Source organism: Syngnathus leptorhynchus, chromosome 4 (genome assembly GCF_054491065.1).
Source record: "Syngnathus leptorhynchus isolate UIUO chromosome 4, UIUO_Slep, whole genome shotgun sequence".
Taxonomy (NCBI): domain Eukaryota; kingdom Metazoa; phylum Chordata; class Actinopteri; order Syngnathiformes; family Syngnathidae; genus Syngnathus; species Syngnathus leptorhynchus.
In genome coordinates this window covers 19,172,151-19,186,651 of record NC_141198.1, presented here as the reverse complement: position 1 = coordinate 19,186,651, position 14,501 = coordinate 19,172,151, and the positions used below count along the sequence as shown (strand labels likewise).

At 59.3% G+C, this 14,501-nt stretch overlaps 2 protein-coding genes across 7 annotated transcripts; one reads left to right on the top strand and one right to left on the bottom strand.

Annotated features, from left to right (window-relative positions):
* The first annotated feature begins 94 nt into the window (after positions 1-94).
* c5 (complement component 5) lies at positions 95-10,545 on the top strand. Of its 5 annotated transcripts, XM_085909159.1 has the most exons (43): positions 116-243; positions 1,207-1,357; positions 1,539-1,668; positions 1,735-1,800; positions 1,923-2,076; positions 2,160-2,230; positions 2,366-2,463; positions 2,529-2,611; positions 2,776-2,866; positions 2,963-3,071; positions 3,151-3,283; positions 3,363-3,478; positions 3,565-3,753; positions 3,826-4,023; positions 4,122-4,343; positions 4,471-4,620; positions 4,682-4,808; positions 4,878-4,943; positions 5,018-5,218; positions 5,301-5,385; positions 5,450-5,672; positions 5,774-6,010; positions 6,089-6,149; positions 6,237-6,326; positions 6,460-6,672; positions 6,803-6,878; positions 6,952-7,112; positions 7,198-7,301; positions 7,391-7,562; positions 7,757-7,881; positions 7,982-8,062; positions 8,123-8,275; positions 8,345-8,407; positions 8,462-8,546; positions 8,619-8,658; positions 8,764-8,866; positions 8,943-9,017; positions 9,097-9,202; positions 9,368-9,451; positions 9,524-9,613; positions 9,720-9,812; positions 9,973-10,111; positions 10,171-10,545. In XM_085909159.1, the coding sequence occupies exons 2-43, from the start codon at positions 1,302-1,304 to the stop codon at positions 10,307-10,309; spliced, it is 5,058 nt and encodes a 1,685-aa protein (XP_085765285.1). In that variant the 5' UTR covers positions 116-243; positions 1,207-1,301; the 3' UTR covers positions 10,310-10,545. The 5 variants fall into 5 exon arrangements, 4 of the variants coding, with proteins under 4 accessions (XP_085765283.1, XP_085765286.1, XP_085765285.1 ...); XM_085909157.1 differs by lacking the exon at positions 1,207-1,357 and having other exon boundaries at positions 95-243; XM_085909160.1 differs by lacking the exon at positions 1,207-1,357 and having other exon boundaries at positions 96-243; positions 1,358-1,668.
* On the bottom strand, positions 10,457-14,306 carry tti2 (TELO2 interacting protein 2). Of its 2 annotated transcripts, none has more exons than XM_085909162.1 (10): positions 14,113-14,306; positions 13,136-13,582; positions 12,733-12,905; positions 12,596-12,662; positions 12,384-12,512; positions 12,215-12,307; positions 11,968-12,149; positions 11,727-11,870; positions 11,166-11,334; positions 10,457-11,071 (listed from the first exon to the last, which is right to left on the bottom strand). In XM_085909162.1, exons 2-10 carry the CDS (start codon positions 13,574-13,576, stop codon positions 10,892-10,894), a joined length of 1,578 nt encoding a protein of 525 aa, XP_085765288.1. In that variant the 5' UTR covers positions 13,577-13,582; positions 14,113-14,306; the 3' UTR covers positions 10,457-10,891. The 2 variants fall into 2 exon arrangements, with proteins under 2 accessions (XP_085765288.1, XP_085765287.1); XM_085909161.1 differs by having other exon boundaries at positions 10,458-11,071; positions 13,136-13,578.
* Between the last annotated feature and the right edge of the window lie 195 nt (positions 14,307-14,501).

Here is a 14,501-nt window from a genome sequence, read left to right as displayed (position 1 = left end):
ACAATCGATATGTTTGCGCAGTGTCCGAAAAGACCGAGTGGACCTTTAGACGGAGAGTGTACACATGCGGGAAGTTCCACTGTTTGTGCCGTGTTAAAAGTCGAGCGTGCGCATCAAGAGACTCATTTTTCGACGACTTCTTTCTTCATGATTGCGTGGACATGTGTGCGCCATGAAAGCGTGTGTGCTGTGTTGGTGTGCGTGTTGCGTGTGGTGGACGGTGAGCGCTCAGCAGGCCGGAACGTGAGTCCATTTGCTTCTTTTTCCATTGATTCAGCTCAAACGGAACCTTTTCTCATTGCTTTCTTTGTGGATGCTCTTGGACGTTTTCCTTTGTGAATTGAATGGATTTCTTATTTGAAAAATGGATGTGGCTCATTCCATCGTTAACAGTAAAGGTCAGTGTCGTTGGCATTGCATTTTCTTTGGTGGACTCGGGTGTCCGTCCCCCGTTTGTTTGAGAAAAGTGAGTGAGGACTTGAAGGGGTGCTTACGTATTATCGGGAGGACCTTTAAAAAAACGACTCAAAAATTAAAGTAAATTATTTATTGAAACGATAACATTACATTTGTAATTCCGGAGGCCAGAACGTCGCAATTGCTTCCAAAAGTGACTCAAAGACATCAGTACAGGCAACATGCTTCCGCCACATGAATTCGGCCAAATACGACTCCAAATGGTGACGTGCAGTGCCACAGTGCTTCTTGTTTCGCCACTTTGCCGATCCCCATAGGCGTTCCACTGTCTGCGTATGAGCCCCGGTGTTCGGATCCACAAAGTTGTACTTGTGGTTGACGTTGAGGTGATGAAAGCCTGATTTTTCCATGTGGAAAAAAAGAAAAAGTAAAAATCAAAGGTCCTCCCGATAATACGTAAGCACCCTTGAAGGTCTGAGATTTGACTGCACGCCAACCGCCGTGACGGAGGGACAGCAGCGCCGATAGTTTGACGTGGAGCTGCACGCCATTACGTTGACGTGCGGTGCTCTCATGTGGACACTCTCGGCTACTGCACTTCCAGACGTCGAGTCCAAACGCTCCGCTCCGTCCGTCCGTCCGTCCGTCCATTTTTGCCGTGAGAGAGAGCGAAGCAAATGCAAAAGCATTCGAGGCGAATGTCAACCACAAAGATGGGTGATTCCGACAAATTGTTTGTCCTTGTCGTTTATCACGAGACATTTTGAAACATCGTATCTTCACAAACAGATGGAGAACAACAGTCAGTACTGTTGCGTGTTGCGCCGGATGTCCGATGTGGAGTAGAGAGTTGGTTCTTTATTGGAAAGATCTTGGCTTGTTTAATGCCAGGCAGGGAGGCAGGCACGGCAGCAGATGAAACAACACCTTCTGTCTCCAGGTCAGCTTCTTTGAGAGTGCCCGGAAAGGCGGGAGCTTGTCACATGACCGTGCCGTACCGCAGACAGATGACCAAATAGCCTGGCCTCACAATCAACGCTGCTGCTGCTGCGTGTGTTGTGCTATGTGTGCTGTATGAGCCAATGGCAGCGTGCAGTCTAGTCTCTGGCATTTTTCCTCAGGTACCTGGTAAGCGCCCCCACGGTTTTGCGCGTGGACGCGCTGGAGACGGTCCTGGTGCAGATGTTTGGCTTCTCTGAGGAGGTCAGGGTCTACGTCTTCATCAAGACCTCCATGGCGCCAGACCACCAGGTTCGCTCAAAACCTTTGCTCGCTCGCTCGCTCGCTAGCTCATTCACTCACCGGTGCCTCTCGCAGGTTCTGTCACGTCAGGTGGTGACCCTCAACACCCAGAACCAGCACCAGGCCATTGCCTCAGTGAGGGTGAGCCAAGTCGGCTCGGCTCCTCCGAATGACCCGCAATTGTGGGACGAACGGGAAGCATTTGTCAGTCGCTCGCCATTTAGTCCCGTACGCTTGACCGCAATCGCTCGCTCGGTCTTCAGATCACGTCGGGGCAGCTGGACAAGAGTGTGGATCATGTGAGCCTTCACGTCCAATCGGCGCAGATCAACCAACACGTGTCGCTTCCCGTCAGCCGGCAAAACGGCTTTTTGTTCGTTCAGACCGACAAACCTCTGTACACGCCCACTCAGAGTGGTGAGAGCAAGTAGCTCGTCACTTCTTGCGCTGTGGGCGGAGCTTCCGTGACATCACTTCTTTCTTCTGGCCTCGCACTGTAGTGAAGGTGCGTGCCTTTTCGCTAAACCAGGAGCTTCATCCGGCCAATCGCAGTGTCTTCCTCACCTTCAAGGTGGGCTCGCTCACTCAACCGCTTGCTCACCCGCCCGCCCTCCCTCACTCACTCACTCACTCACTCACTCACTCACTCACTCACTCACTCACTCACTCACTCACTCACTCACTCACCGTCCAACGGCCCAAGCAGGATCCCGATCGTCAGACGGTGGACGTGCAGGAGCTGTTGGACCTGAACAACGGGATCCCATCCATGCAGAACCCTTTCAAGATCCCCCTCAGACCAAAGTACTGAGCTAGTAACCAGAACCCTTCCAGGGATTCTCAGGCCTGATCTTGTGATTTCATTCCAGGTTGGGAATCTGGTCCATCGAAGCGTCGTATTCGGACCTCTTCAGCACCAAAGCCACCACGTATTTTGAGATCAGAGAATACGGTGAGACGGGCTCCGCTCGGTGCTCTCCGATTGTCATCCGGGTCGAGGTCCGCGGTCTCTCGTCTGCGACCTGGGTCAGGTGGCTGGTTCAGGTCCAGGTCTGCGGACCCGGTCCAGGCGTACGGGTCGGGTCCGTGTCTTTGAAGATGTTTGTGTGTTTTCAGTTCTTCCCAGTTTCTCCATCGTGGTCCAACCTGAAGTCAACTACATTAGCTTTGGGAACTTTCAGAGTTTCTGCTTCAAAGTGGAGGCCAGGTAAGGAGCCACCCCGGCCGCCCGCCAGCCAGCCAGCCAGCCAGCCATCCTCATCCGGATCATGTTGACCGCCTTGATCCGTGGTCCCGCTCTCAGGTATCTTCACGGCGGTCCGGTTTCTTTGGGCAAGCTGTTCCTGCGCTTCGGCTACGTGAGCCAGAAGGAACGTCCGGTTATCATCCCAAACTCTGTGACCAGGGAGAGAGTCAGACCTTCTTGTTTTTCTTCTTTGAGTTGCTCTCGCGCTTGTTTTGACTTTTACTGAAGGCAAAAAATGTGTTCAGTTGTCGCCATCCGGTGAGGTGGACGTGTGCGTGAACGTGCATGAGGTTTTGTCCAAACACGATGGAGCCAAAGACCTTTCCGCTCTCGTTGGGAAGTTCCTGTATATTGCTGTGCTGCTCCAGGAGGAAAACGGTATGACCGCACGCACGCACGCACGCACGCACGCAAGCTGACGCTTTAACCCCCCCCCCCCCACCCCCCAATGACTCAGGTGGTATCAGCCAGGAGTTGGAGTTTTCAGCTGTGAAGTTTGTCAAATCACCTTTCAGTCTGACTCTGGTGTCCACGCCCCCTTTCATCAAACCCGGACTTCCTTACAACATCCAGGTGATGCCAGCTCGACTCGTTTCCGGGCCCGGGCGTGCACGTTGTCTTACCCTCTCATCCGCCCGCCCGCCCGCCCGCCCGCTCAGGTTCTGGTGAAGGACCACCTGGAGCAGCCGGTGAGCCAGGTCGCGGTGCGCGTGTCCGAGCAGCGCGTGTGGAGTCGTGACGGAGAAGTGGACGTCAAAGTGTGCCCCGAGCACGGGCGCAGCCAAGCGGAAGGTCTGGCCATCTTTGTCTGCAACACGCCCGCCACGGCCGCCAAGGTCTCGCTCACGGTAAGTCACCCACCCTTAAGCCGCTTCCACGGGAGCGGACTTTAAGCCTTTCCAGCCCCCCACCCCACCCAGTTGGAGACGTCGGAGCCGTCCCTCCCGGTGGCCAGTCAGGCTCGTCTGACTCTGACGGCGGCGGCGTACGAGTCTCCCAATCGCCGCTACCTTTACATCGACCCGCCGCTGTCCGGCCGGGACCTCCGGGTGGGCCGTACGGCCAACATCAAGGTGTACTCGTCTGCCCCCGTGCCCGTCGACGCGCTCGGCTTCCTGGTGAGGACGGCACGGCCGGTCGCCGGCTCGGCCGGTCGCCGGCTCGGCCGAGCCGGCGCTCGGCGGCCTCCCTTTTACCCACGTCCCGTGCCTCTCAGGTGCTGTCCAAAGGCAAGATGGTCCATTTTGGCAGCCGTGAGTCGGTCGCCGGCAATGACTACCAGCAAACGGTCAGCTTCCCGGTGACGGATGCCATGGTGCCGTCCGTCCGCCTGCTGGTTTACTACATCCTGCACGGCGGCGGCGGCGGCGGCGCGTCTGAGCTGGTGGCCGACTCGGTCTGGCTCAAAGTCGGCGGCGCCTGCGTCGGCGGACTTCAGGTGGGAACCCCGGCGCCCGCCGAGCGCTGGTCTGCATTCTCGTCCGTCCGGGAGTGCGCTTGCGTCATTCAAAGCCCTATGTGCTCTTGAAGACTGTGAATGTGTGTGTATGTGTGTGTGCCAACAGACTGAACTGTCCTCAGGGAAGCAGGAGTACAGGCCAAAGGAGGAGCTGCAGCTGGACGTCCGGACCAATCGGGAGGGGCTGGTGGCGTTCTCTGCTGTGGACTCTGCCCTCTATCGCCTGTACCCCAACTATAGAGACCCCGTTTCCACGGTAAGCGGCCCAGGGGGAAGCGGCCACGAGCCGGGACTAAGGGCAGCGTCCGTCCTCTCAGGTGCTGCGTCACATCGAGCAAAGCGACCGAGGCTGCGGAGGGGGCGGCGGCAAAGACGCGGCCGACGTCTTCCGCCTGGCCGGCCTCACCTTCCTCACCAATGCCAACGCCAAGTCGGCACCCGAGGGTCAGTCCGTCGGCCGGTCAATGGTCGGGCGCCCGTGCCACAGTGTGTGCGTGCGTGTGTTGGACGCAGGTGCGGCGTGCACGGCCGCCGTGCGGAGCAAACGAGCGCTGACGGAAGAGATGAAGCGCGACAAAGGCAAGAGGCGGTGTGGCGGCGGCGGCGGCGGCGGTGTAGGGCGCAGCCTGTTTGTTGATCACCTGTGTGCGCAGCGGCCTCTTTTGGAGCGCTGAAGCCCTGCTGCCAGCACGGCATGAAGTACATCCCCAAGAGCGTGACCTGCCAGCATTTTGCCCAGCAGAGCATCCGGCGGACGCCGCAATACGCTTCCTGTCGCCTGGTCTTCACAAAGTGCTGCGAGTTTGTCCAGCAGCACCTGCACCGAGAGCAGGGCCGGATCCTGGGGCGCCACGGTCGGCTGGCTTTTGTCGCTTTGGGCGAGAGCCCGCCCAAAGCTAAGGAAGCACGTGTGCGTGTGTGTGCGTGTGTGTTTAGACATGGGGGCCGACTTTGACGCGGCGCCTTCTCTGGTCAGGAGTTTCTTCCCCGAGAGCTGGCTGTGGGAGGTCCAGCCCAGCAGGTGAGCGAGCGAAGGTCTCGGCCCAAAAGCGCTCTTTGACCGGCAACCGGGCTGGTTTGCGCAGAGGAGGCCAGATGTCCGTCACCCGGGCGCTTCCCGACTCGCTGAGCGCGTGGCACCTGAAGGCCGTGGGAATGTTTGCCGATGGCATCTGCGTGTCGGCCCCGCTGCGGGTGTCGGCGCGGCTGCCGCTCAGCGTGGACGTGCCGCTCCCCTACCAGGCGGTCCGCGGCGAGCAACTGGAGCTGAGCGGCTCCGTGTACAACCGGCGGGCGGAGAGCGTCACGGTACCGGAGAGCGAGCCAGCCAGCCAGCCAGCCAGCCAGCCAGCCAGCGGTACCGTCGGGCTCCGGGCTGCCGCAGCAATGGTTGTCTCTCCCTCACTCAGTTCTGCGTCACGCTGACGGTCGGGCCGCAGGTGTGCCTGCTCGGGTCCCAGCCGGCTGCCGGGGGCGCGGGGCTTCGCTCCACCGTCTGCCAGTGGAGCCCGCTGCCGGCCAAGGCCGTGGCCAAGGTGTCGTTCGCCCTCATGGGGCTGGAGGCCGGAGAGCACACGCTGACCTTCGCCCTGGAGACCCAGAACCAGGGAACGCAGGACGTGCTGGAGAAGAAACTGCGAGTGGTGGTAGGCGCTCGCCGCCGCCGCCGCCGCCGCGCCGGGCCGGGCCCACGCCGCCAATGACGGCCCGTTGCTTGTCGGCAGCCCGAGGGGGTGAAAATGGAAGATTATTCCGGCGGCGTTTTGGACCCGCAGGGGCTCTACGGTAGGCTCGATGCCTTGGTTTTCCATCCATCCATCCATCCATCCATCCATCTATCCAGGCCACTGAATACCGTTGTCACCTTGGCAGGTTCCGAGAAGACGACGGTGGTGCTAAAGAACCTGCCGCCGGCCAACAGGGTTCCCAACACGGCTGTGGAAAGATCTCTGAGCATCAACGGTGAGATGTTTTTCTGATCAGAGAGTCCAGCCTCCTCCCTCCCTCCCTCCCTCCCTCCCTCCCTCCCTCCCTCAGCGTGCCCACATTTGGTGTCTGTTGCTGTCAACAATCCAAACGTGTGTGCGTGTCCCAGGTGAAATTCTGGGAGATGTCTTGGCGGTGGTCCTGGACCCCGAAGGCCTCCGACAGCTGATCAACCTTCCCGGCGGCTCGCTGGAGGCCGAGCTGGGCAGGGTTCTCCCCGTGGCCCTGGTGTACCGGTACTTGGAAACCACCGGCGGCTGGGTCAGCCTGGGCGGGGACATCCAGAAGAACTCGGTCCACCTGAGACAAAAAATCAAAGAAGGTTTGTGTGCTGTTTGCTTGAAGTGAGCTGGACGGGAAGGAAGGAAGGAAGGAAGGAAGGAAGGAAGGAAGGAAGGAAGGAAGGAAGGAAGGAAGCGCTGGAAAGAAAAAAATCTCCCCGTGTATTTTAGGACTGGTCAGCATCTCCTCTTTCCGGCGCCAAGATGGCAGTTACAGCATGTGGACCAGAAGGGAAGCCAGCACCTGGTCAGAACCCGCACATTGGCGCGCACTCACACGCACATGCAGGCGGGTCACCTGGCCGTGCACGCTCTGTCAGGCTAACGGCGGCGGCGGTTCGGACCTTGGCCTCCGTGGACCCCGTGCTCCGGGTAGACCGCCAAGCACTGTCCCAATCGGTGTCCTGGCTGATCCGCAACGCTCAGAACCCGGACGGCTCCTTCTCAGACGCGTCGGCCTACAGAGCCAACAAATTCATGGAAAGTCCCGCCCGGCAGACGACAAACAAAGCCAGCTGCGCAAAGCCGGTTGGCCAACGTGCGCTCCTTCTGTGATTGGCTGCAGGCGGAGGGGGCAGAGCCGACGGAGCGCTCGCTGTACCTGACGTCACTGGTCCTCATCGCGCTATGTCGGGCGAGCGCCATCCAGGAGCGCGTCCTGCAACTCAAGGTGAGCGCCCCGCCCGCCCGCCCTTCCCTTTTCCCATGGATGGACGGCAGCCAATAGCAGCGGCGGCTCTCTGCACCTTCCCGCTTCAGTTCCACGACGACAGCATGCACTCCGCCGCCGACTACATTTCCCGCCACGCCGTGAAGGTCAAGAGCGTGTACGTGCGGGCGCTGGCCACCTACGCTCTGACGCTTCACGACCCCAACGGCGCCGCCGCCGTCACGCTCTTCAACAGCCTGGAGACGCTGGCCAGGCAGAAAGGTGCCTACCTACCTGGCTGGCTGGCTGGCTGGCTGGCTGGCTGGCTGGCTGGCAGGGCGGCTGGCTGGCTGGCTGGCTGGCTGGCTGGCTGGCTGGCTGGCTGGCCGGCTGCCAGCCTGCGTGGCTGCCAGCCTGCGTGGCTGCCAGCCTGCGTGGCTGCCAGCATGCGTGTCAGCGTGTGCGTGTGTGCGTAGGACATCCGGCTGTGCTCAGGTACTGGCAGGAGTCCGGCACGGCATCGGAGTGGCTCAGACCCGACCGAGCCAGCGGCCTGACGGTGGAGACGACAGCCTACGGGCTGCTCAGCGCGCTGCTGAAGGTGCCTTCCGCCTGCCGAGCTCACTGATTGGCCGTGCGTCCGTTCCTCTTTCCCTGTGGCCGTGTCGATTGACGCGCACGCCGCTCGTTCCTGTTTGAAGGGCCGGATTCCGTACGCCAATCCCATCGTGTCCTGGCTGACCCAAGATCAGCACTACGGGGAGGGATTCTACTCCCTGCAGGTACCTCCTCCACGCGATCCAGACGGCCCACTTGTCCTTTGACTCTGGCGCTTCCATCAGGACACGGTTTTGACTCTGGAGGCTTTGACCGAGTACAGCCGGTTGCTCCCCCGGGCCGTCCTCGATCATGACATCCACGTTCGCTACGGACAAACGGGGACGCTGACTCGGGTCCACCTCGGTCCCGGGCGGCCGGTGACCACACCTATCCAGGTGAGAAAGAGGGAGGCAGGGGCTCGGGTCGCCAAAGATGAATCGCCTAGAGACGGTCTTGGTTGTCAGGTGTCGGGGAGCGACGACATCATCGTTTCCACGGGATTCGGAAGGGGCGTGTCCAGCGTCAAGGTGGGTCCGACCTTGCCCAAGTTTTCCCACTTGGCCTGAAATGTTGCTTGTCAGATGAAGACGGCCTACTACCAGATGACGGCGCCCTCTCGCAACTGCAACTTTGAGCTGAGGGTCGAAATTGTCGGCGTAGATGACGGTGAGCTGTAGAAAATGGCCGCCGCCAGCCTGCCTTTTGATTTTTAACGTTGCCTCTTGTCCTCCTCCTCAGGCTCAAGCTTGCATGAACCTCACCTGTCCGCATGTGCCAAGTAAGACAAATCGGTCATTAGCCTTTGCGCTAACAAGCCCGCTAGCGTGCTCGAGCCGATATTTGCTTACTATATTCGAGAAGCTTTTTTTTTTTCCACTTGCAGGTACAAGCCTCCTCCTAATGAGCTGGTGACTGAGTCGGCCATGACGGTGATGAAGATCCAGCTGCCGACCGGCGTGGAGGCGTACCTGGAGGACCTGAGACAGGTGAGCCCCCCCCCCCCCAAATCCATCATAAAAAGAGCCCAAATCCCTGACCTGCTACCCAACGTTGGCCTTCCAGTTCCGAGACGCCCTGGAGCCCGTCGTCTCGCACTACGAGCTTCAGGGCAACACGGTGGTCATCCAGATAGACTCGGTGAGTATTCAAACGGCTTCCCTAGCAGATCCCCGTCACCCCTGCTCCACCTCGGCCGACTTTGCCGTCTGCCGTCCAGGTCCCGTCCGATGTCTTTCTGTGTGTGGGCTTTCGGATCCGCGCTGGCTTTGTGGTGGGCGCAGCCAGTGACTCCCTGCTGACTGTTTCTGAGCCCCAGGACAAAGGTGAGAACATCCGAGGTCGGAGAGGGCTTTGACTTCTGTGAAGGCAGTGTCCTGGCTCTTGCTGTTGAAGGACAGTGTGCCCCCCGCCCACACACACACACAATGACTGTCATCTAACAAAGTCACTTCTTTCCCTCTTCTCCTTCTCATGTTGCACTCCTGCAGGAAGTTTGTGTAGCAAAAGCTTCTCCTACAAGGAGCAGAAGCTGCAGCGCCTCTGTGTGGCCGACCAGTGCCAGTGCATGACAGGTCGGTGACTCCCAGCCGCACGTGATGGCTTGCCACTCCAGAATTTACGACCGTGTCACGTTGTTTCTCTAGCTGCTTGCGCGACCTACCGAGCCAAGCGCGACCCGACGTTGACTGCCGCCCAACGCCTCCAAGAAACGTGTCAGCCTCACATCAAATACGGTGAGAACGCTGTAGCAGCAGCCGCAGCAGCCGCAGCAGGGTCCCATTGCGCGCCCCGACACCGGAAGGCAGCGCTGGCGTGGCGTGACGTCTACGTCCTTTGCAGCTTACAAGCTGCAAGTCAAGTCTTCGCAAACAGACGGAGACTTTGTGATCTTCACAGCCAGCGTGCGCGAAGTCCTCAAGAACGCCGACGCAGGTAATTCAAGGGACTGAGGGAGGACTCAGTGGACATGATCCGGGTCAAACTTGGCCGTGGTCTTTGTGTTATGAAGTTGCCGCGGCGGCTGTGTTGTGTGTGTGTGTGTGTGTGTGTGTGTGTGTGTGTGTGTGTGTGTGTGTGTCATGCCATTTGTTAGGGTTGGAGGCGTTGGGATCCGGCTCGGAAGTGGAGCTCATCAAAAAAGTCACGTGCAACCTGGTCCAGGTGGAGCTGGACCAGCAGTACCTGCTGATGGGATCCAGTGGGTCCGAGCTGCGGGCGGGCCGCGTGTCCAGGTGAGTGAACGCGCGCGCCCTAAACTCAACGCCCCTCCCCCTCACGATGCTGTCTCCAGGTTTCGCCTGCCCTTGGACGCCGACGCCGTCCTGGAACCCTGGCCCGTCCGATGTGAAGATACGGCCTGCTCGGCGCACACGGCCAGAATGGACGAGTATGCTCTGGACCTCCAGCTCTTCGGCTGTCCTAAGGCCTGATGGCATCCCGCGACGTCATCGGCGCTATCGTGACATAGCGATTGGCGGACCGACGCCGTGAAATGAATTTGATATTGTGACATTGTTTGACATTGTGTTTGGTTTTGTTTTTTTTCATTGAAAAAAGCCTTTCCATGCAATGCCAGATTGACAGTAGCAGCTGGATGCTCGGGAGAATGGAATGGGTGAAAACAATGGAGGAGAAAAAAAAAAAAGAAAAGATTTCTGAAACCATATCCTCGGTTCATCAGATTTCAATTGACCGGCTGGCGCCGGTCTCCGAGGCAACCGCGCAATTAAACCGGGACCCGGACAAAGCGGCAAAAAGCCACGCCACGCATCCACCCAGGCAAACGTTTGGACAGCGGAGCGCGACTCTCCTCGGATTGACCAATCAAAGCGCTTTGACTAAGGCCTTTATTTCACTTTCACGCCAATTCGATTTGGATTCGACCATAACGGGCTGAAGTCCAGTTAAATGGGGTCTTGCCAACCAGTTCCTCGTGGCCACAAAGGTGGAAATGCATATTTGCATCCCATTCCCATCCCTGAATGCAATTCCAAGCGGACGGCCGGCTGGCCTCAGTCGGGTGTGGCGTTAGGGCACGCGCACCCACGTGCCGACGCTTCCGCTCGGGTCCAGGCGCCGTCGGAGCAGATGGGGCAACGGGATGGGCTCTTGGCGCTTGCCGCGGTTACCGTCGCTAGGAGACTCGCCACCTCTGGAGCGCAACAGCCGGCGTCCACTCGCTCCAGCGCGCACTGCCGCAAAGCGCTCCTGTTAGCTGGAAACGGCGCCAGCTGTACGTACACACGCGGCAAACAGAAAACGCAGACGCACGAGCGTCGTGTTCACCTGTAGACGTCCGCGGGCGGCGGCATCCAGCAGGGCCGCGCATCGGGCGGCCCGGCGGCCGAGCCGGCGGCCGACGTCGGGGCGGAGGCGGGGCTCGGGCCACTCGGCGTCCACCAGCAGACGCAGCAAACACGGGAGCCACGTGTCGATAGCGCGCGCTGAGCTGCAACTGCCACACTTTTCCACAGTCAACATTTTTCATCTTTTGGCGTTTCTTTCACACTTTCTGAAAAGGACTTTGAAGGAAGCGTGGTGGCTGCGCCTTTTGTCTCACGTCTTTGCGTCACTCCGAAAGTTGCATTCCAAACCAGTTGAAAACCAAGGGAGGGCTGGCTTTTCATTTTAGCTGGAAACGCTCAAAGTGGCTCAGGCAGCAGGGAATGAATGAATGAATGAATGAACGAATGAATGAATGATTTCAAACAAGGGTGAGCTCAGAGCGCTAACGCTGCCGGCGGGCGCCCTATCAAAACGTCTTTTTTCCCTTTGATTGCGCTCAGCAAAATGCTTCTTCACAAAGTCGTTTCAGAAGGAGCAAAGAATGGCCAAAGCGAGTCTGACCGTGGCCACGCCGCCGTGAGGATTTGCCAGAGGGCTTCCAGGGCGTACAGTCGACTGAGCTCTTCGGGGCCGTCGCTGACCTCCAGGTAGGCCGGCACCACGCGACTCAGGCGGGCAAAGTGGCGACAAGCGCTCACCCCCATCCTAAAGGCACAGGGGTGTGAAAGGGCTGGACACATGCAGGCAGGCAGGCAGGCAGGCAGGCAGGCAGGCAGGCAGGCAGGCAGGCAGGGAGGCACACCTGTGCAGGTAGGCCGGCAGCGCCTGCGCGTAGACTCTCCTGAGCGCCACCTTGTGTTCAGCCTCCATGCGCATGAGCAGCAGTCGCAGCACGCTGTGGTGGCGACGGGCCACCCCGCTGCGGGCTGCCGAAGGGGGGCTCTCCAAAACGGCTAGCAGGTCCAACAGGCAAGGCAGCAGTAGCTGCGGCCGGGCGGGCGACCAGGTGAGCGAGGGTGAGCACGGTAGCGCGGGCGTTACCTCATTACCTGCATGGCGTCGGCGTCGCTGCCGTGCAGATGTCGGAACAGCGCCTCGTACATGACGTCCGCCCGGTTCAACGCGCGCAGCTCGCTAGCGGCCTGCCGATTGAGCAGGAGTGAAAAAAATGGCGTCAGTCAGGCACGAGACCGGCCGGCTAACTGAATGCGCTCCCACCGTGTTGCTGACAATATGGTGCAGGCAGCGAATCCCCAGAATGCACTTGTCGCCGCCCTGGTGGTCGCTGAGGAGGAGGGCGGGGCCCAGGAGGCGGGGCAGGACAGGTGCCAGGAAGGGGCGCGGCACCTGGGCGCGCTCACAAAGACAGCACTTAAGGCCAGGCCGACGAGACGATGGGCAGCGGCGGCCGGCTCGCCCGCGTGACCCACCCGCAGGAGCGTCCACGCCAACGCCGAGTCCACCTCATCGACTCGGTCGCACTGCCGCCGCGCTTCCCTGAAACAGGGGCGCTCGTCGGTTAACAGCTCCCGAAGAAGCGACGCGGCGTGACGGCGGCCGCCCTCACCTTCCGAGCGCCGGCTGCACCGCATCCAGGACGGCCCCCAGGATGCCGGCCTCGCCGTCGGGCCCGCCCCCTGTCAGCATGTGGGCGCAGTATCGCCAACCTCCCGCTGCCAACAATTGCGACATCAGACGGCCACACGCCTCTCTGGACGCACAGCTCGTCCACGCGCGCTCCTGCGGGCGTGACCACAGCTCACACACAAACAGATCGCAGGCAGGCAGGCAGGCAGGCAGGCAGGCAGGCAGGCAGGCAGGCAGGCAGGCAGGCAGGCAGGCAGGCAGGCAGGCAGGCAGCCAGGCAGGCAGCCAGGCAGCCAGGCAGCCAGGCAGCCAGGCAGCCAGGCAGCCAGGCAGCCAGGCAGTCAGGCAGCATCGTTTGTCCCGTGTCTAATTGTGAAACTGACCTCCATGTGCGCGGCAGCAAACACACACACGTGCGGGGCCAGGGCCAGCGTCAGGGTCCGGACGCGCCGGTCAGGACCCGCCGCTTGCAGTTTTGCCAGCAGCGCTTGCAGGGCGGCAGCCACGGCGGCCACATTGGATGCGTAAAGATGCGGCGCGGGGACGTCATCGGGCGGCGGCGCGGCGCGGCTGATCAGAGCGCAGACCAACGAGACGTACGCCGCCTCCGGTTCGCCGGCCGGGCCCAGCAGCCAAAGGGGATCGGCCGCTCGGAGGAGCCGGCCCGCTCCGTGGATGGACAGACTCGGGTCCGGGGGTCGGCTGACCAAACGCCGCCGCAGCTCAGGTAGGAGCACGGCGGCGGGTGGGAGCGAGGCGGAGGAGAGGGGCCGCTCGTCGTCATCCAGCTCAAGCTCATCAATCAACCGGGAAAAGTCCGTCATGGCTGGCTGACGCGCGCGCGCGCGCGCGCACACACAGTTAGGGGGTCGCACATATACTGTTGTTTCACTCTTTGTCTTGTGACATTGTTGACTCTTTAAATCTTTGTTTTGATTTCATTGACATCTATAGTATTCTTTTGTTCAGACAACTTGTCTGGCTATCAGAAATGAAGACAATCCAATTCATTGACACGAAACACAATTTCCTCGCGCGCTCTTGATGACGACTGAACAAAAAGGAAGTGCTCCTGCAAAGGTCCACCCGATGCCAGAAATATATTTTATTCGGAGACAAATCGAGTCCCAAGGTATAGGACAATATATTGATACTCGAACAGTTGTGGATTAACCGCTCCACCTCTACAGAATCATTTGGATTTTCACAATTTGAACCATCGAAAGGTCAAAATTCGATCATTACGAATTTTATATTGTAAACGCAGCACTACACAGAAATAGGACCAGAAATAAGATAACCAGCTTCACGCAGGTTTTAAAAGTCGTACGTTTAAGCACACCGATCGTGCTGAGTTTACCTTTGACACGCCTCGAGAGCGTCCGTCCGTCCGTCCGTCCGTCAAAAGGGTACGCCGGAAACAAAAAACAGGGAAACCGTCGCGAAAGATTCCTAGGCTCGAAGTTGCGTCTTCAAAATCGGAAAACTGATTATTAGCGATGTGATGACGATGTTTCTTACTCGAGTCGTATTTCTGCTAAAACAGAAAAATGATTGCTACCGTTGCTTTTCTTGTTGCTGTTTAGCCTACAATCATTTGGTGCTATCGTTTACCGCTTGGTTTTCTTGACCACTTGATGGCGCCATCGAGCTATTAAAACGCCACGACACTTGGAACCCCACTTGCCTTCAAAGACTCTCACGCTTCGTTTCACTACCGCTGCTGATGAGCATGAACACACACACACA

Excerpts from the sequence above, each read along its gene's own strand:
- c5 (XM_085909157.1), top strand. The coding sequence starts at position 173 with ATGAAAGCGTGTGTGCTGTGTTGGTGTGCGTGTTGCGTGTGGTGGACG. Across the intron at positions 6,150-6,236 it reads GGACCCGCAGGGGCTCTACG|GTTCCGAGAAGACGACGGTG; the intron begins GTAGGCTCGATG and ends TCACCTTGGCAG. Across the intron at positions 9,018-9,096 it reads TGGTCATCCAGATAGACTCG|GTCCCGTCCGATGTCTTTCT; the intron begins GTGAGTATTCAA and ends TCTGCCGTCCAG.
- tti2 (XM_085909162.1), bottom strand. The coding sequence starts at position 13,576 with ATGACGGACTTTTCCCGGTTGATTGATGAGCTTGAGCTGGATGACGAC. Across the intron at positions 12,906-13,135 it reads TTGCTGCCGCGCACATGGAG|GAGCGCGCGTGGACGAGCTG; the intron begins GTCAGTTTCACA and ends TCACGCCCGCAG. Across the intron at positions 11,072-11,165 it reads CCGCCCGCGGACGTCTACAG|TGCGCGCTGGAGCGAGTGGA; the intron begins GTGAACACGACG and ends GCTTTGCGGCAG.